Raw genomic sequence first — 21,693 nt, 5'->3', positions numbered from 1 at the left:
TGAAGTGAAAATAAATCTCTGAAGAATCATGGGAGTTTGAGACTGTTACCACATTTCATTATCTATTATGGTTCTTACGACAGAGTTTTGGTTTTAATATGGTTGTAATTATGACTATAATCAGCTGAAGTGCTTGGAACATTTGAATTGGATGTGAATAAAGTACTGGATAACATACGTTAGGAAAAAAACATGCATTGGGAAAGTATTAGCATAAATGAGTTTGGTGGTTTGGGGTTTGTCTCATTTTGAGGGGGGTTTGGTTTGGTTTGGTTTTGTTTTCTTTTAACTCCAGAAGTAAAACTGTGACAAGCCTCCGGTGATTTAGAAAACTAAATTCAAAGGGATGGATCTGTGAAGAGAAATCTGTAGCACCTGAACCTGCAGATCTGTTAGTACTGGCTTCTCCCAATGTAGGAGATGCTTTCCTACTGATGCAGAGGACTTTTGTTCCTCTGGGATGAAGCAAGAAAACACTATTCTCTTGAGATAATTGCTGATATTTTGTTCTCTTTGCCTCTTATTAGGGGAAAGAACTCAGAAGAGGAACATAGAAAGATACTTCCAGATGAAATGCTTTAGAAACTACAATAATGCATATTGTTTCTGTGAACTACTAAGGTTGGAAAGAAATCCACAATTACAAGTGTTTACTAGTTTGAAGGTGGTTTTTGCAAAAGCTATTTTGCTATTTCCCAATCGTACATTATAGTCAATGTAATGCATGTGAAAATCTCATTATTTATTTGCATACACTTACCAGTTACTGAAATTGCTGCTTGTTGAAATTCAGTTGTGAATTTAGCTATCTTCATCTGTAATCAAGCTGTAAAAATCTTGTTAAAACATTTCCTTAATACTAAAATATGTGACAAAAAATTAACATAAACAGAGTTTAACATGAGTGTTATGAAGTAGAAATGTTACAAACCATGTGCCACATTTTTAAAAGTTATATTTGTTATCTCTTTTTATGTTTTTTTTTTCAAGCATATATGCTTTCACGTTGCCTGCTGAATATTCATTTCCTGTACTTCATTTCCATGTACTACATTTTATTTCTTATTACAGGATTCTGTGGCTCACTAAGAACATTAGTCCAGGTTCCCTTTTTATACTCATTGCTGTTTGCTAGCAAATGAGCATGGAAAAAAAGGTTTTTTAAAAAAAAAGAACTTGTTTAACAGAAGAGCTTGTTTATCAATCAAGCCTTAACAAATGCTTGATTAGGAATATATATGATACATTAGATATACAGAGATATATATGATATATTAGGGATATATATATGCTTTACAAACATACAGAATAAGTAGAAGTTCTGAAATATGAAGTGATTCTTTGCACATGAAGTTCTTCTGTGTGTTCCAGAAATTTCGTAGGATTTTACCCTGCATCTTATTTTTAATGGAAGGCACGGTTTAGATAATTGTTGTAACTGGCTACAGTGGCTTTATGACCCAGCTGAGTGTGCTGCCCAGAACCTCACTGACACCATCCTTGTTGTCACCCTGAAAATGGCTGGCATGGGATTCATTGATGTGACAAACGTGTGGGCATTTCATAAATAGTCAGGCAAATAATCGTATCCCAATCACACAGTACAGCCTGTCTTCTAATACTATGCAAAGTTTGGAGTCACAGAACAGGATTCCTTAGGTTTAGCTGGTGCAGTCATTGTGGATCAAGTGGAAACTTCAGAAATGCTCAAAGTGCATGTAAATGCTTAGGTGAGCAACGGAACGTTTAACAAAACATGTTACTGCCTGCTTTCTTAGTAAAAAAAAAGAAGAAATATATTCATATTAAATAAAAAATAAGTTCTAGTCTACTGCAAGAAGTATTATAAACTATTAATAAATAAAATATGTTCTTTAGATAAAAACAAGCATCGAAGTATAGCTTAGTATCTTAAATGTTTTTTTTTTGCTGTTACATAAAACTTTTGCAGTGATGTGAACCTGAATAATTATTTTCATCTGACCATTGTACCTGAGATCTGGCCTGCATCTTTTCTTCAAATTATCCGCTCCAAAGTGGATGCAGAGAAGTGTATGTAAGTGGAAATCCGCTGGTTTCCTCCTAATGGAATTGTCCCTAGTTGCAGTAGCTGACTATTAAACATTCTTCACCTTAGTATGAAAAGGCCATTTACTTCTTGGAAAGACATTTTATTTACATCCTTACCGATGCTGTAGGGAGGAATAGATCCACAAAGGGACTGGGAAGGAGAGCCGTCGTTGACCTCTGGGAAATGCAGGTACTGACATTTTGTTCCTAGTGAGGCACAGGAGGCATCCCATGGCTTTGCCTTTTCTTGCTCGTTAATCAATGACACTGGCTGATGGTATCAAGCAACTAAGTCATGTTTGATGCATGCATTCTCTTCCCAAGACAACACCAGGCAGGTATCCCTAGGAACAAGGCATATATTTTGGGGTGGTATTCTTACTTGGCTGCAACTGGCGCTAAGCACAATCATTCTTCTGAAACCTACAATGTCCAGTCATTAGGAGCAAATTTGCTGCTCTTATTTGTTGAAACAGATGTAGACAAAGGTATTAATTTTCAAGTAGAAATACTGGTGTAAATTTTAGAGAAGAGTTCCTGTGGCATCGTAAGGAAATAGTTGCATAGGAGTTATTCCCAATTTAATTATAATTACTATGCATACAGAATGTTTGAGAGTAATATGAATCAAAATGCTAAGTGTCTTTTATAAGAGAATCACGTGAATAATTACATACATACAATAAATATTCAATAAGTTTTATTTTTAGTAAATTCAGAAAAAGTTTTTAGAAATCACATGCAGTAGAATTTTTTATTAATCTTTTGTTTTCCAGCTTTTTTGAGTTATATTTTCTTGTACTCGAGCACTTTTAAAATCAGTATTAACTAATCAAAGAAATGGAGTGTAAACCCTATGCTTACTTGCCTACTGCTACTGATTTCTATAGCATTTAACACTTGAGTGCCTTTGAAAAGCTGGACATCAGAAGTTGTATCAATATGAGAACTCAGACCTTTTTTAGAATAAAGAAAAAGTAGTACTGATAGAGTCTTCGTGGAAACAGTGCTTTAACATTTAAAATTACTTTTAATTCCCATTGTTTGGTCACACATAGAATACAGAGATTCTAGATGACTGAAGTTCTCACTGGTCTTCAATCAGACTATTAAAAACTCATATTCTGTGTTATTAGAAATTTTCCTTTGATTTGGACTAAAACACTGGCTTCCATATCATGAGATAAAAAATGACCTCTGTAATTTACAATGAGATATTACTTTAGAGAGAATGTGGAGAAATAGATTTGTTTTGCTCAGGGCAATCCCAGGCTCCTCTCTTTACATACAATACAGGTGGGGAGAAGTCTTTAAGCCTTTTTAAATTTCTGAAAAGTTCTTCAAGGAGAACGGAGCAAAAGTCACCTGGGTTTGTTTGGTTTATTCCAAAAGATACAGTTAATTCAATCAAACTGAAATTATTCTACTGTAGCAGCAACACCTGCTCTTCTCTTGATTGCAGCAGCTTTCAATGGAACCAGTTACGGGCAAAGAAGAGAGAATCCCTGCTTTTGAGGGGCAGATCGGTGTGCTACCATGTGCAAGCTTTAAGGTGCAGACGGAGAATGACGCCTTTGAAAAGGAAAGATGAGGTGAAAAGGTCTCTCACTGTTATTCTTTGCCATCTTTTCCCCATTACAGAAGCAGTGTCAAAACAGAGATGATGCAATGACAAAGATACTCAAAGATACTCTCAGCGTCTACTTTCCACCATCTGATGTAGACTTAAGGAGACGCTGCAGTTAAGCGAGTTAGGGATTGGCCGGTAGTGCCTTTGCATCAGTTTAAATGTGTTCAGAGTTTTATGTCTATTTAGCTACGGTGGTATGATGTGGTGTAAAGCAGGCAAGCTGAGACACAGACCATTTATTTGCGGAACACAAGTATTTTATGTTCATATAGCTGAGGAAATTGGAGCACACACAGTCTTCTTTAGTCTCTGTGTTGTGATCTCTGTTCACGTGTGAGACGAGATGGGCTTATGGATAAGAGGAATCTCTGTAGAGCAGATTGGTTTGCATTTAGGAGTTTGAAGTTATGTTAATTGGTCATTCTAAGGGCAGGAAAATACAGAAAATTAACTCAATTGCTGGAGGACGTTTTAACAGCACGATTTCCCATTATGCTGTTACTTGTTCATCGCAGGTGTGATATATTAATATTATATCCTATGTTGTTCGCTTGCTGTTGCATAAGCAAACCCTGAATTGTAGCTGAGGATAATATCCATCTACACACAAAAAATGATTGATAGTATACTAATATTCATTCCTAGACCATATAGTTTACCTTTTCAAAAACAGACTGTATTTTAAATGTTATAATATTTTCATTTTAAGTATTTATGTGGTAATAAAGTGTAACAAGAATATTTAAAAAATCATTAATAAATATGAAGTAGAACTCACAGGTATTAAAGCATCAAGTACAATGTGCTAAATGTGTTATGATATCCACCAAAAGATTTGCTATTTGGAATTTCTGTACTATTATGCCCGAGGAAGCCTTTTTCAGGCCCAACACTTGTAAGCTGTATTTTCCAAGTGTTGAAATCTGTAAATAAATAAGTAAATTTCCCTGATTTAAAATGTTAATTATTTGATGAATTTTTTTCCAATCAAAAAAATTTGTAAGACACTTGTCTAGGAAGTTGCTTAAGTAATAAAATTCATCTTCTTGCTCTGTCAGTTAATTTGAAGACATCTTTAGAAGTAATGTACAGAGCACATGTCCACTGAGCAACATCTCATGAAAGACATTTATTATGCAAAATGACTCCTCCAGGAAATTGTTAAAATGAAGCATTAATTGAGAATCTGTTTCATGAGGACAAACAGTCTTAATTTTTGAGCTAAATGTAGACCAGAGGGGAACAGGATGAAATCACTGGTTTTTTTTCAGCCTCTGGAGTGAAGTCACAGAGTGCTAATGTTAAGTTGAAACGAATGTCAGCTTCTAGCACAGGAAACTAAAGTTTCAAGGCATTGTTAATACCGAATGTAAAACTCACTCATTTCTTTACACAAAGCTTTGGACTTGATACTATAAAATTCAGAGTGTTCTGACCCCACCCAATGGTGCTATGAACACGAATTGAAGGTTATAAATAAATTTTACAGTATTCTTAAGTATTTATGCCAATAATGAGCAGAATATTTGGATCAGATCCAACTTCCACAAAAACCATTTGCAGCTTTTGCTGGCTTTTGGTTAGGACCCTACGCTAATTTGGCTGGAGAGACATGCACATTGATGAATTTTGAGAATAATCCTTCACAGCCTTTTTCATTTATGGCTAGAGACTAGGTCTTCCTGCATAATGTTTAAGGAGGGACACAGCAAACCCGTCTTATTTTTGCTTTTATGTTTGTTTCTCTTGTTTTCCCTGTATTATACACAACTCCTACTTGTCCTTTTTGATGTTAAATATATTACGTTCCTCCCACCTCTTTTATTTTATTATTTTCTGAGCATCATGTACTAAGTTAAACAATGGGAATAGCACAGAACTTCTTGCAGCTAAGAGCTATGTCTATATCCTTTCATCATTAAGGGTGAAAGGCAAGAACATGGAGCAGATGAGAACAGCCTTGCATCATCCATTGGATTAACAGTCAAGCCAAGGGAAAACGGAAGATACTATTATATCTTCATCAAGTTCATTTTATGGTCGTCAGGCTGACCTTACAAATGTTAACTGTAGAAAATTAAGTGTCCTGAGACGTATAAAGATCTTTTGACACTTCTTGACAGAGATTATGACGCATTTTTTACAAGCATGAAAGACAACCTGAATAAGCCACTCAATGATAAGGTAAGATCACATTCATGGGCTACGAACGAAGCCCTTCTTTCCAGTGCAGCTGTCTGCTCTGTTCCGGAGCCAAAGGAACCTCCTCTTCTTGAAGAAAACTGGCGTTTGCTACACATAAGCAGTATCCTCCTCATACTGCTACAGGGCATGCACAGAGTGTTAGGGCATATGTTCATCTGACCTTTCAACAACACTGAAATATCATATTCTGGGAGTTTAACTCAGCTCGGGTTGGGGCTAAACGTTATCTTGACATGATATTGACCCAGTTAAAAAAAAACAACCTAAAGACACTATTTCATAATAATTTAGCTAATGAAGTTTCAACTGTCCTATATGTTTCTGCATTTCATTTTTCAGTTACAAACAGATGTGACTTACTTTGCTTTGATGTGGATAGGAATCATTGTTTTTAAACTAGGTTCATACTTCTGAAGAACGGAGCTTTTATTTACTTGTCCAGCTGCCTCATAGGGCGCTAAATTTGTCATTATGCCAATATTCAATTTCCAGAGTTTCTTATCCCTCTTTAGATTTTCCTTTGGAGCAAAAATTTGAAAAGCTTACAATTAACAATCATTAAGTAACTATGTAAACCTGGTGGCAAACTCCTTGGGGTTTTTCCAGTCACAACAGAATGTTGTAACTGGAGATAGACATGGGAAGTGTTCCATGAATACATGCATGCGTGCATATATATGTTATATACATGCATCGTTGCGTGTATTGGGGAATTAGAAATCACAATGATGGGAACATTTTTAGAGGGCAAATAAATAAGGCCAGCAACATTTTACTAGATTGATATTCAGTTACAATACACATTGCCCATGATTAGTTCTTAATCACTGTCAATCATTTTCATACATCTTCAAAGTATTACTCCTTAACACTCTTGTAAACTAACTGAGTGCAGAAAAACCCCCACAGACCTGGTACTGTAATGGTTAGCACTGACGGCTATAGTCCGTGATGGTCTTAGTCCCGGGATCAAGGTGATCAGAGCTGAGAGCTCTTCAATAAGGAAAGCTGGACCTGAAGGAGGCTCTTTTTTCCCCTGCAGTCTTTCCCCTGTCCTTAGTGTTTTAGGCTTCTCACACCGTCCTGTCATAGTTCTTTTTCTTTTGGCGTCCTGGAATTCTGGCTTTTGCCAGGCATGTTTCTTGCTTATTCTGCAGGATTACTCTGGTTTTATGAGATAATTTCTGCTTTTTCTGCAGGATAATTTTGGTTTCCCTGGACATCTTTCCTGCCTGCTCTACATCCTTTGTCTTTCATGCAGATTTTACTGCTTGTAGAGGTTTCTCTCTATCCTGTTTGTGCAGCTGTACCACAAATCTCTCTATGCCCCTGTACAGCACGTATATACGTATGTATAAATATATATATGTTTAGCTGTGTTACAAAAATGCTTTTTACTTGATTTTGTTTTACTAAATCCATATGTACTTGCAGTGGTTAGGCTGGTTTAGTGTTCTTAGGTCTAGGTTTAAGACAAACAAATATTAATTGTATCTTAGTTGCTTCTGCTCTAGGGATGCATCAGGTCTCCACCTTGGCTAGAAAAGCGTCTTCATCCTCACTTCTGTTTTCTCCCTACTTAGAATGTGCCATTATTACAGTATCACATGGATATAAATTAGAAAAGCATGTAAAGGAGTATAAAGGGTGTGCTTTCCCTTTGCATTTTGATATTCAGTACAATTACTTTTTTTTTAAACTGAGCTACAATATACTTCTCATTACCATCACAGATTTTCTTCAAAACTTGCCACTTATGGTGTCCAGCTGAGGACAGAGGAGCTTAAATTTAGGAACTTTTAATTTGAGAGAGTTTAGTCTGTTTGTGTGGTTAACATTTCCAGTGATGTTTTTGACCTTAGTCCAATGTCTCACTGGTCTGATAAAAATGAAAAAAAAACTTCCAAAACCTCTGCCTTTTGTTTCTTCTGTATTTTGCTAATCTTTATACTTTGTTATTTGATATTCAGGTGACATAAAAAATGCTACACCTTTTTCCATCTTACTGCTCAGTTAGAATGTTCTTATTTCTTCTCTCTGTTGTCTTTCTGTGCGTTGCTACACCCAAATCATGCCCAAAACCATCACCTCAGTGTCTGAATTGTGTAGACTTTAACTGGAATCAGTAGGGTTTTTTCCTAGTAGTACTCTAGAATTAAGCCGCCAGTCTTAATTTTATTTGGGTTACATTATCTCATTTATTTATGTGGATTTCTTCTTGTGAGTTTTCTGCTCAAGAGTCTTCAAACTGTAGCTAGAGTCAGCTTGTGCCAAAGCAGTATTTTAACAGCTCAAGTGTGTATGCATATAGGTATGCGGGTGTCTACAGATAGTTTACATTTTTGTAACATACATCTGCATGTGCAAACATATATTTACAAACACTGCAGAAATCCTACTGTTTCCTATTTGATTCCTAGTGTTTCTCTGCCACCATAATTCTGTTGTATCAAGTGCCATATTTTTTTCCTCTCCAGAGTTTTAGATCACCTGCATATTTGATCAAGGGACAATACAGCTCTTTCCAGTCTTCATAAATATTAATTATGTTAATTAAATATTAAATAAAATAGTACATCATAATTAAAATTAAAATATTAAATATTTATTGAAGGAGATCTAGTGTTGGTGACTCTGAGAGCAGATATCCAGAAATTATCTCCTAGTTAATGTTGTGCCATTTATAATTGTTACGATAATGTTCCAGCAGCCAGTTAAGTATTTCAGACTGCGATATTCCTGTTGAAGTCACATCATTCTTTCTCCTTAAAACAGATTGCTGAGCTATATTGAAACCACTGATAAAATTTTAGCAGTAAATTTCCAGTTTGAGGAAGATGATTATAGTACAAGACCTGAGAAGAATGCTGATCAAAGCGACACTTGCTCCCCATTTCAACGGCTGCTGGCCTTGTGACTTGGTCTTTTCGGTAGTTTAGAACACAGTGAAGGAATGCTATGCTTTAAATCTAATCAACACTGAGAGGGGGAAAAAAAAGTATTACATCTCTACACTTTTTCCTGATTATGCTTTCTCCTCTTAGATTGATCACAATGGAAAAGCCAATTTGTGCTGGACACTTGCAATTTTATTTGACCAGTGGATATTATGTTTTTAGCGTATCTGAGCTTACAACTTTCACTCTAACCTGTATTCAGTGTTGTAAAAAGGACTACTGGTCTTTGCTTTCTACTAAAAAAATCCTGAAGGTATTTCACCTGGTCTTGTATGCTCAGTTAAATTGCCAGTATCTTGGCAGTTCTTTTATCTTACTAAATCATCATTAACGCTAAACTTGTAGCATGTTTTAACATGAATTTAAAACACAACCTCACAAGTCAGAAAAACAAACTGATATGCTGCAGCTAGGTTCCTTGCATTTGCTGCATGTTTCCTCTAACAGTATTTTCTGTATCTTTTCTGCCCAAGGTTGATTACTGGGGGAATTTGAGCTGTAAACCAACTGGGGCTGAAGAAATTCCTGTTTCCAAGCTGTTTCCAGGTTCCAGCCTCCCAGACTGTCAGTCTGTTTTGTTTTTTTCCTGTGAGGATCTCTCGCTTATCATTTCAGTAAAGAAAAATAGCTGCTAACTGAGAGAAGGGAGAGCATTCAATACTCCAAAGGTTTTAATGTTCCTCACCTCGCTCGGAAGACTGGGCTCCAATAGGAAGAGAGTTGCTGTCAGATGGAGCGAGGTGATCCTTCCCCTCTACTCAGCACTGGTGAAACCATATCTGGAATTCCATGTCCTCGTTCTGGGCTCACCAGTACAAGGCAGACATGGACATACTGGATCAAGTCTACAAATGGGCACAAAGGTTATTAATGGTTTGGAGCATCTGACATACGAGGAGAGGTGCTGACATTGTTCAGCCCAGAGAAGAGGCGGCTTGCAGGGGATGTGATCAATATGCATAAATACTTCATGGTAGGATGGAAAGATGGAGCCATGGTGATACCATGTGAAAGGAGGAGAGACAGTGGGCAAACTGAGAACAGCGATTCTGTTTAAGCAGAAAGAAAAAAGGAAAAAAAAACCCTTACAGTGAGGTTGACCAAACACTGAAACAGGTTGCACAGAGAGGTTGCAGAGTCTCCATCCTTGGAGGTATTCAAAACCCAAATGGACACTGCACCCTGCTCTAGCTGACCTTGCTTTGAGCTGGAGGTTTGGACTAGATGGTCTCCAGGGATGCCTTCCAACCTCAACTATTCTGTGACTATATGTTTCATACTACGTATGTCACAGGAGTTGGCATTTTTAGTGCAAAATTCACACTAGATTTCTGGTGTCTAGATGTTCTAATGTTCTAACTTACTAAATTATTGTTCTAGTTTATTAGAACATGTTCTATCATGTTCTGTTTTACTAGAACATGTAAATCATGATAGCATGGAAAATCCAAGTTATTCACGCCTATACTTTTTACTTTTCCCTCTGTTTATGCTACTTAATTTGGTTTGAACCATTTATTATTTTAACATATTTAACCGATTCTCAAATATTCAAAAAAACTGTCTTAGATGATTTTCACTAAAACAGCATTCACAAGAAAAGTATAAAGAACTGGCATAGTTGCTGGAAGTGTTAGAAGCATAGTATCTGATACAAAAATCTGCCTCTTATCTTTTTCTTCCAAGGTTAAAGTGACAAAAGGTACCTGAAACCTAGAAATCCAGTGTGTCTGAAACTATTTATTTTTCACGGAACAGACTAGATGTCACAGGCAAATTTGAACAAAGCACTTGATATGACAGGGTGAATACTGAATATGCAGTAAATAAATACAGCTCTTTTTTGGTGAACCAGGTCTGAGACTTTCAAGTACCAAAAGGTATTTGAATATCCTATCTTGAATCCTCAATATCTCAAGCAAAGCACATCCTAAAAGAAATGGGAAAGTCTGCTTTTTCTCTGTATTAGTGTTCATGCGACCTGATTTTATTAGCTTTTATTTCTGGCCACATTCTTGTTCCCATATGAAAATGCTTTTCCATTTGAAATTGTGGAGGCTCAAATAAGCCTAGCCCAGCTACCTATTTGAAACAGCTGATCTAACAAAAAATGAGGCTAAAAAGAATCAGAACCTGTAAGTTTCTGTTAATTTTTCAATGATGCTTTTGTAATTTATCTGCTGTCACCATGTTTTGTCAGTTAATTTCCTAGAGCCTAATATTTCCTGAAAAGCTAGCTTGCTGTGTCTTCCCTTCTTTTTTTAATATAGCAATTGAGAATTAATGCTAATAAATGAACTAATTTATGTCAAGATATTTGCTTTTCAACAATGGCACTGTAAATTCCTTTAAAACTACTGTGGAATTAAATCAGAAAGAAAGATGGTGAAATACTCATACTGCAAATAATATACATGTGCCACCTACTGCTGGCCATTTTGATTGATATTAAAACTATATTAAACTACATTGTGTAGACTCAACCTTTATTGACCTGGTAAGGCTATTATTTATAGATATTTGTGTTGAAACAGATGAGGCTGAAGGAGAATACTCCCTGCATTTGGAGTAAAGCAGTCAGGCTTTCCATCTCTTTATAGGTGGAAACTAATTTTTAAAAATTCAAATACAAATTGTACACATTTTGTGAAAAAACAAGTTAGGTAGTAAAAAGAGATCTTAATTACTGTCTAAATTAAAAGAAAGATAAGCTGAAGTCCATTATTATACATCGTGTTTGGCAACAGACTCGTGGCTCTCAGTAGCCAATTGGTTTGCACACAGCTGCAGAGCAAGGAAAGCATGCGGTGGGACGGCTCTCCTCACCGGGCGCCTCCAAGAGCTGCGCTCACGGTGTGCATGTGCATGGCAGTCCAATATTCCCTAGATTTAATTAACAGGTAAGAACAAAAACATCGCTGTCATTAATACTTGCGTGCCAGCATCAAACCTCATGGGCTTTCTCTAATGCACTAGACAGGAAAATATGGTCCTCCCTTCCTAAACAGCATCTAAATAAACATTGGAAGAATCAGCTTCTTCCTTCTCCTGTTCTGCAGTTCCATAATTTAGGAGAAAATAGCTTATGTGAAAAGGAACCTACATTACACATTTTTACTATGTCAATGTTAACGTTGACCAGGGATGACTACATACATCCACAGAGATTGTTTGCCTCTCTGGTGAAAGAGGACATAGAAGTAAAGGAATGTGAAGAGAATGGAGTAAAATTTCAAGATTTATGCAGAGATGCGTGGGAAATCAAGCTTGCTGTTGCTTCTATTAATTTGTAGTCCATTTTGGCACTGGTTCAGGATTGTCTATTTTCTTCCTAGCCTGAAGAATTAATCACAAAATGAGTGATTGAATTCTAGATAGAAGTAATTTTGGTAACAGAACTTGCTCTCTTGGATAGTATCAGAGAAGCCGATAACTAAACGGAAGACTCTTTACTCAGCACAGTTCCAGTAAGCATACTGTACCCTTCATGTTTCGTCGTGAAGCCAAATGATGCAATGTATGTCCAACTTAAGAAACTGATGCATATCACAGGGAGTTGGTTAATCTCATATTCGTAAATCACAGAAAGTTCTCAGGTATTTAATGTGTACTTTATAGTGTCTAATCGTACTCTTTCTTTTCTGTATGTCCTTATTTACAGTAGTTTTTGCAAGACTCTGGGAATTTTTGAACACTGATAGGCATTTTAATTTTTATACTATATACCAAAAAAAAGTTTGTGTACACAGAAGTTTTCCAAAGAGGCAACAGGTAAAAATAAAGGTACCTGTATCTGCCATGTTTTGTATATTCTCTATCACAACATTCTACCAGAGAGCCACCTGGATGGAAGTGTAAAAATGTAGATGTGGTTGTGCTTAGGTAATACCATCATTTCTATGAAAAACAAGGTGGTTTAACTTAATTTATGTACATTAGAGAAATCAGCATGAAGTAGCAGTGGTGGTGTCGTGTATGTGCGATATCTTTCTGCTGTGCAGGTTTCAGAATTTCAGACGACGAGGTCAGTCCCTATCTGACTTGAATTTAGACAACCATATTAGAGAGGTTCGAGTATATAATTTCCTGACACATCCTCAGGGAGTACACAGTTATGATTACTTAGTGGCTTTAAATCAATGCAGCTGGAACAACATTTGTAATATTTGGCAGCTTAGAAATATTTTTAAACATGGAATTAGGGATAACATTTTGGCTAATGACTCAGTTCAGTTTGTATTGTGATCAAAACCAGTAATGAAGAGCTGCGTGTTTATGTAGCACAGATTCTGCCAAGCAGCAGTGTGCAGATATGGTAACAAAGAACGACCAATGTGAAAAGGATTATTTCACTAATTCAGAGACAGGTAACTGCTCCTATTCAACTTTGGTTTTGAAGGTTTTTGCCTCTGGAAAATTGAATAATGGAGATAAAATTTGGTTGAATAACTGACAGCACTAACCTACTCAGGTTATGCTTCACGTAGGGAATCATTATCCTGCAGATTTGAAAAGGATCAGGTAGGGAAACATTCTTGAGTCGATTGACCTATAGTGTGCAGTTAATGTGCTATGAAACTGGTGAAAACAGAGAAGATGACTAAATCCAGGCCAGGCGGTCTATTCAGAGTTCCTGTCTGAACGGGCATGATAGAAAGCACATTATGTTGCAAAAAGAAGAGAAGCAAATATGGAGGGAGGAAGAGCAAAATAAAATGTGAGCCAAAGATAAAAGGAAATTAAATTATCAAGGCAAAATACAGGGAAGGACTGAGCAAGTCTTAAATACCTGCCAGGATTGCTAAACTACTTCCTTGGAAGTTGTGTGTTCAGTAGTACCTCTGCAACCAAATAATTAGGGGAAAAGAAAATCTAGGCAATAAATGTGAGTGGAGTAATAGTTGAACAAAAATACTGCAAGTGAGGCTCAGGGAGTAGTAATAACAGAAGCTGAAGGAGATTTTATACTGAAATAAGGTAGCAAATCAAGATAATACTATGCGAGTAGTCTATCACATTTCATGTGAACACCAAGTTAACGTTGCTTTAGTATTGATGCAACCCCCGCAACACTGCACCGAATTAATTAAATTAATAAAATGGACTATGTACAAATAATAGCAATCAAAAATGGTTTTGTCATGTGACTTGAATTTGAAAATGTGATTAGATTGTGAACTTGGAACCACTGGTAAAACAAGGGTAGGCTAGCAGAACATGTAAAGTCAAGGCTGTCTTACTCTGTGCTGCTACCACGAAGAGCCAAACCAAGTTGTCCATCAGCAGCATAGAGGTTGTGCATTACTCTCCTGCTTCCTATAAAAAAAAAAACAAAATGACCCTTTGTCGTAGTTCAGCCCTGATCGGGACCAGACTATGCAGTCTCTCTCTCGCTCCCCCCGCCCTCTGAGAGAACAGGAGGAGATGATATAAGAAAAACGGCTCAAGGTTTGAGATAAGGACAGGGAGAAATCCTTAAAGTTACCGTCATGGGCAAAACAGACTCGACTTGGGGAAAAAACACTCATTTATTTCTAAAATTAGCAGGAGAATGAGACAGGGAACAAGATAACCTCTCTCCACCCCTCCCTCTTCCCGGGCTTAACATTATCTATACTACCTCCTCTCCCGAGTGGCACGCTGGGGGGAAAAGGGAATGGAGGTCATGGTCAGTTCATCATGTGTTGTTTTACGCTGCTACTTCATTGTCAGGGGAAGAACTCCTCGCATTCCTCCTCTGCTCCAGCGTGGGGTCCCTCCCACGGGCCACAGTCCTTCGTGAAACTGCTCCGGCATGGGTGATCTCTTCCACGGGGTGCAGTCCCTCTAGAACAGCTGTCCCAGCGGGCCCTCCATGGGCCACAGCCGCCTTCAGGCCTCCACATGCTCTGGCGTGGGGTCCTCCCCGGGCTGCATGTGGATCTCTGCCCCTCCGTGGACCTCCACAGGCTGCAGGTGGATCTCTGCCCCTCCGTGGACCTCCATGGGCTGCAGGGGGACAACCTGCTCCACCATGGTCGTCATCACAGGCTGCAGGGGAATCTTGGCCAGGAGCCGTGTTACTCCTCCCCCTCCTTCTGAACTGACCTTGGCGTCTGCAGCCGTTCCTCACAACAGGCTGGTAGATGTCTCTCAGGATCCTTTTTACATCTTGTTCACTTCTCCTCTCCTCTCCACTTCTCCCAGCCAGGCCAGGCCGAGTTGGGCCCAGTCAGCTGCCCGGCGGGAGGCCAAAGGGTGAGACCTGCAAGGCCTACGAGGCTCGCGCCTCCCCCTCTCTGCCCCCCACTCAGCTGCTTCACATCTTCTCCCCTTTTTTTTCTGTTTTCCCCTTCTTAAATACGTTATCGCAGAGGCGTTATCACGGGACATTCTGCTACCAATTGGCTCGGCCTTGGCCAGCAGCAGGTCCGCCTTAGGTCTGGCCGAGTCCACTGAACAAAGGGGAGCGACTTCTAGCAGTTTCCTACAGAAGCTGCCACCTTAGGCCCCCCCTCACTAACAAAACCAGAACACCCTTAGTGCATAGATAATCCCAGATTGTTAGAACGGCGCTTTGTGATTATAACTGTTAGATAATAAAAATGTTACAATGTTACAAGAGAGCTGTAATCTCATTTTTTCTCGTTATTCTAGCACCTAACTTTAATCACAGTCTTTTTACTCACTTTTTGGTATCATCAAAATTAGAAGTTGCACATCTCTTTTTTATTAGAAACCAATTTAAATGTTTTTAGATTAATGTTAAGTCAGTCAAAAGAGAACATTTCTGTTCTCATAGACATATAAAAATACAATACTCAGCCTCCAGAATTGGTGAATGCCCCCAGTTTGAGACAGTGGAATAAGCAGGTGCTGAGAAAACACCAGCAGAATTTGACAGTCTGTAAGAGGTGCGATACAAGGCACTTCTGTTTCCTGTCTGTTCTTGTTCCTTTAATATTGTCTTTTCATCCTTGACTTAATATTTACTCTGTCTCTCTGTTTATTTTTCTGATGATAATTTCCCTTATTGCCTGCCACTTTCTATTCTTTCTGCTTTTTTTTTTTTTTGCTGTGGATTATACTGTCCTCTTGCTCCAGGTAACTACCACTTTCCACTTGCAAGGAACTTGCAATGGTGTTCCCTTCTATCCTGTTAAAGAAGCACTCTCCCAATTACTGGAACAAAATCCAGAGAGAACTTGATTTTTATGCTGAAAAAGCAAATTAGCTACATGACACAGTCAAACACTCTCTTTTGTGGTAGAACACATCAATTTGGGATGATCCAGTTCCTTAATCCTGAACGCCTCCAGAGACAACACTTGCAAAAATACAGAACACCAACTGTGCTAGTAGCATCCTATAGCAATAGCAGGAGATTGATTCCTTGTCTCATATAAGAGAAGGTGGCAAACCTAGCCTGAGAGTATGTATTTTAGCTGCTTTTCTGGGAGCCAGGGAAATGCTCAGGTCTTCTTCCACAGTAGACTATTAAATAATTGCTAAGAAGCAAAGGCAAAACTCAAATTCATCCCAAAATTTAACTTCAATTTTGTCTACTAATAATGTTGAAAACAGGCCTGAGGACCCTGTCCCACAGACTGTGTGGACTTTCTCTAAGGTCAAAGCCCAGAATTACTCCACAATATTAGAATACCCTTTTCAGGTTGCAGTCAGCAAATCTCATTTGAACTATGGAAAAGAAAATGCTCCCTCTGGTAAGAGGAACATAAAAGTGTGGTTCTGCAGCCCCTTCAAACTGTTGTTTTGTTAAAACACAGACTACAAATATGATTGACTTTGACTTAGGAGAGTATTTACTTCAATAAGCTGTGGCAGTAAATCCATTATTTTCCACACATCTCTTCTTTGGTGGCTACGTTCTTGGTTTCAGGACAAAATTTATTCCTCTTAGTTACAAGCCAATTTTTTTTTTCCCTTTATGAGGTTAAAAAAAGAGCAAAGCTTACAAAAACGTATCAAAGATATATGAGCCTCAAACCTAGCCCATTCAGCTCTTTCGTTCAATTACATTATGCTAAGGAAACATATTTTTATCTCTTACTAGCAGTTCCCATAAAAAGGCTGATTTGACAATACGCAGATCAAAGAGAGGGGAAAAAAAAAATTCCAGGTAGTATGATATTGTGTGCAGCAAAATTAAGCTTGAGTGAGATTATTTTTCAATTCCTTACAGTTGTATCCTCGTCTGAGCATTAGTCAGCACAGCTCTACCGAGGGCATTTCTTTCATTTCCCCTGGATATTTCCTGTCCTTCAGAAGTTCCTCTGAATCCTTACTACTTTTGTGATATGCATCTGGTGTGAAAATCCTGTCTGGCTAGGCAAGCCAGGCAAGAACTCTCTTTGCCCCTTGCTATTCTAGCTCAAGTTTCAAATTTGAAGAATAAGTTAGAATTTCTTTTTCTGTGTACCTTTTTCCTACCCCTTATTTGGAGCTTTGTCCCAATTTGAATAAAAGATGACGTCTCTAAGTTCAGTTGTTCTTGTGAGGTCTGTTAGCACTTACTCCTAAAATGCATTTTACAATTGCCATGAAAGAATCCTACACACAGCTTTAGAAATTTTTGAAAGGTCTCGCACTCTTTTAGTCAGTGATGTGCTGCCAGCAATTCTTGGCATGTGTTCCATGTTCTGTGCTTCCATAACCAACCGGTAGCTTTTTAATCAAGCTGGATGTGAAAAAACAGAGATTCTTTTGTGTGAAGAAAGAATGATTGGAGATACGTAATACAAAGCCTACATTAAAAAACAGATTTTAGAATTTCCACTATAGCCTTACAGAGAGTAGGAAAATTAGATATTAAAGCAAATGAACTTTAAAATCCAGTTCAGTTATGTTGTGACATCTTTTGAATAGCTTTACATAAAGTTTCTTCCTAGTTAGGTATTTTAAAGATTTGTGATGTGTTCATGATGCATGCCAAGAGGGTAGGAAGCAGCAGAGTTCATTCAGTGCTTGGGGAAGAGGAAATATTATTGAGGAAAACAATCTAATGAAAAGACAATTTATGCAGTCCATCTTGTGCACAGGGACCATGCCTCCATATAATCTCTCACCTGGGATGACCGTAAAATGTACATTGTATCATCACATGTATTGCAAGAGCCTGACAGTAAGTCCTTTGTACTCCAGCAGTAAATACCCAATACTTACTCAATCTGTAAATATAAAATAGAATCGGTATGAGCAAGGGAAAGCCTGATGACAGATTGAGTGTCTTGTCTTATAAAACACCTGCAGAAGGTGGAGTGAAGGCTTGAGAACTCCAGGGAGTGCCAGTGAGGGGACAGAAGAGAAGTGTATGCACATCTTGCTTAGGAGAATTGAGTTTAGAGAGGCAGATGTAGTAGGCTAGGAGTTTCTATTCAATGGAAACTAAACAGAATGTTCTTAGTTTAGAACAGTGATTTAATCTTCAAAGTATCCCACTCCGAAGCTGTATCATTTTACCACTTAGTTTTGTGAAAAAGTTCAAACAGGTGCTGGGATTAACTATAGAATTTTTTTGCAGGTTTGAAACTTCTACCACAACCCCACAAGGAAGAAATGTATCTTCAGTATGTTATAGTTTATCTGCCCTCTTTGTCCAATTAACTGACAGAGATTGGCCAATTAAAAATTTGGTTTATTAAAGCAAGCGACCAGTAAGCAAAACAGCGCTGGGCGGCCGGGGAGTCTCCTGCTCCGCCAACGGCGCGCGCCGAGATAGCAAACCGCCCCATTCTTAGACAGTAAAAACAATAAATATTCCGTTGATGCTTATACATATTCATTACCTAAACCCACCTACTCTCGCTTCGTATGTTAATTAGCTTATCAGTCCTTCGCGCTTGCGCAAATTCTCCCAGGAATTGTGGGCGAGGGTCTTTGGGGGTCTTTTGGGAGGAAGGCCATAGGTCTTCTTCACGGTGTACTTTTCACCTTTGCCTGGAATGTGCTGTTCCCACAAGTTGGCAGTGTCCTTATCAGTCTGAGCCGATTCGTGTCCTTCTTGAACAAGGAGATTTATGTGATGGGTGCCATCCTGTTCTCGAATCCTTGCTCCTTTTAATCACTCCCTCACTCCCTCGAGATAATGTGAGACTGTTTCTTGCTCCAAACCAGACTTCCCCCTCCCACTAATTGCTTCTTCAAACTATATGGTTAGAAAGTTACTGGTTTTATACCCTTCATCTTCATGAGCCCCCCCCCGCTCCCTCCTTTCGCAGTCCTGCATGCCGTTTTTACATAGCCAGGTGCCTGTGGCTGACCTTGTGTATTTAATGTAACTTTCTTGTGGCCGACTTTGTGTATTTCATATAACTCTCCATTGTTCTGACAAGGTTTGATGAACAAACAGCTCACAGTTTATTACAAGTACATGTAGACTGGCAGTTGCAAAAATTACTTGAACCTCTTTTACTAACTTTAAAAAAGACAGGATCACTTCAGGCTGCCCAGGAAACATTCATTGAGATTTTTTGGTACAGCTCCATAATGAATTAAGAAACTATTTTTAATGATCACAGGGACTAGTCAGCTCTGAGGAGGGGAAAAAAAGGTAGCCTGGAGAATAAACATGATGAGATAGGCAGATTCTTTTTAGTGAAAAGACTCAGATTGAGAAAACTCGTCAATAAATGCGATGAGCAAATGTTTAACCTTTAGGTTTGGTTTGTGTTCACATTCCAAACTAATATAGCTAGAGACACTTAAACATTTGAGTGTTGAACATATGTTTACAGAGTAATTATATTTAACATCAGGAAGTTCACAAAAAACCTTCCATATTCCTGTGTTATGTGCCCTTTTCTATCAATGTTTTCTAAATGTCATGTTGAATAGTATGCTAAATTCCAGCTTCTTTCTCAGGTACCTGGGGTGGCTGCTTTAGACAATATGTTTCTGATCCGTAATAACTTCTTGCATTTAAATACATTGTTAGTATTTCCATCTATCCTGTTACCTTGGCATTTTCCAGTAGGCCAATAGGTTAAAGTATTAATAAACTGCATGATTAAGCAAGTTTTTTACTGTAGCTACACTTGTGCATTTCAAATTGTCAGTTTGTTGGTACAGATTTCCCCTCTGTACAGAATTACCTTTGTTCAAAACTCATCGTGCAAGTCAGTGATTAACAAGGGATTGGCTAATGCTGTTCGTTACATTACGCAATTTTGATATTGCACCTCTTTTCACCAGTGGGGGGAAAAAAAAAAAAAAAAAAAAAAAAAGGAAGTTTCTACAATGTGCTTGTTCATCTGAACTCTCCATAGGGCCTTCCTCTCCCATGTCAGACTCCAAAGCACCTTTTCTTTTCTCTCAAATAAATTTCAGGCCTGCACAGACGGGAAGCGCCAGCCTGACACCTGGCGGCTGGGAGAGCCGTAGCGGCAGGCGGCCTCGCGGGGCACAGGGGGCTTTTGTCTTTTACAAGAGAAAAAAAAGAGAGAAAGGTTAAAAGCGAGCTCGAAGCTACGTCACCGAGCAAGGACGGGGAGCCTGCGGGCGAAGGGCCCCGCGCCAGGCGGAGGCCTGCGGGGCCGCCACCCCGGGCGAAGGGCGGCGCGGCGCGGGCTGTCCCTTCCGGGCGCCCGTAGCGGGGCGGAGGCGGGCGGTGGAGCGGCAGCCATGGCGGCGGGCAGCGCCATCCAGATCCCCAGCCGGCTGCCGCTGCTGCTCACCCACGAGGGCGTCCTGCTGCCCGGCTCGACCATGCGGACGAGCGTGGACTCGCCGCGCAATATGCAGCTGGTGCGCAGCCGGCTGCTGAAGGGCACCTCGCTGAGGAGCACCATCATCGGCGTCATCCCCAACACCAGCGACCCCACCTCCGACTGCGACGACCTGCCCTCCCTGCACAGGTGCCGCCCGGCCCGGCCCTCCCTTCCCTTCTCTTCCCTTCCCTCGCGGCCCCGGCCTTGCCCGAGCAGCCGCTGAGGCGCTGCCCCTGTCCCCCCCGGCCGGGCCGGTGCTGGCCCGTGGCGAGCTCGCCAGGTAGCCGCCGCCCGGGGGGGTCGGGCTGGCGGGGCCGGGCCTGGCTGCGGGGCGAGGCTGCTCTGCTCCGCCGCCCCGTGGCAAACGCTTCTCCCTTGGGGGAGACTCTTCTCGCTGCGCCGGACCGAGTGTCCGTGAAGGGGGGCGCTCGGGGGCGGGGACTGTCCGACTGGCGTCTGGAGGAAGTTTGGCAGAGGAGAGCAAGGTGGGAGAGAGAGAAATGATGGGCGAACTCAGGCCGGGACCGTTAAGGCTGCCGCGGTAGTTAAGGTTTTTCACCTAATAAGTTGCAGGGATAGTGACCTAGTTCACGCAGAGTGAAAACGAATTGTATTCCTGTGGGATAAGGCATGAGTAAAACCAACATGCTGCAGCCCTTACTCGCACAACGTTATGACATCAGCAGACTTACTAAGGTTTTGGAGGAAAATAAGTTCTGTTTTAAATCTGCTTAAACAAGTACTTGTGATCTAATGAAACATCTGTTCAACATTTGTTTCACTGAAGAACTGTAAATTACAAACACTCAGCTGTCCAGTGCGTATAACTTAAGCAGAAATGTCAGCGTTTCTGACCACAGCAAGATTCATTAAATTACTATTTATGAAAAAAATCACATGTTTCTAAATCAGGTGACTGTATTGTGTTATCTTGGTTAGTTTTTCATTTAGCTCGTTCATTTTCAGGTTTTAGGTTGTATTCTGTGTTACAAAGGAAATTTCATAATTTGGTCACCTTTCGTGATAAGGAGCTATGACCGAGAAGGTTCTGGGAAGCTGTAGCTCAATTGCTTCTTGACAGGAGGCAAACAAAATGTTCTGTGGAAGGTGACAAGTAATACGAATA

The 21,693-nt window shown here is 39.5% G+C and overlaps 1 protein-coding gene across 1 annotated transcript in view; it reads left to right on the top strand.

Annotated features, from left to right (window-relative positions):
* Nucleotides 1-20,460: 20,460 nt before the first annotated feature.
* LONP2 (lon peptidase 2, peroxisomal) overlaps nt 20,461-21,693 on the top strand; it is a 43,093-nt gene continuing 41,860 nt past the window's right edge. The window contains exon 1 of the mRNA XM_086757920.1: nt 20,461-20,714. Within this exon, the coding sequence (XP_086614046.1) occupies nt 20,482-20,714 (233 nt within the window). The 5' untranslated portion in view covers nt 20,461-20,481. The remainder of the gene's footprint in view (nt 20,715-21,693) is intronic.

This window comes from Chlamydotis macqueenii, chromosome 13 (assembly GCF_036417535.1).
Source record: "Chlamydotis macqueenii isolate bChlMac1 chromosome 13, bChlMac1.mat, whole genome shotgun sequence".
Taxonomy (NCBI): domain Eukaryota; kingdom Metazoa; phylum Chordata; class Aves; order Otidiformes; family Otididae; genus Chlamydotis; species Chlamydotis macqueenii.
Note: the sequence above shows the minus strand (reverse complement) of the source record. Positions and strands in the feature narration are given on the sequence as shown.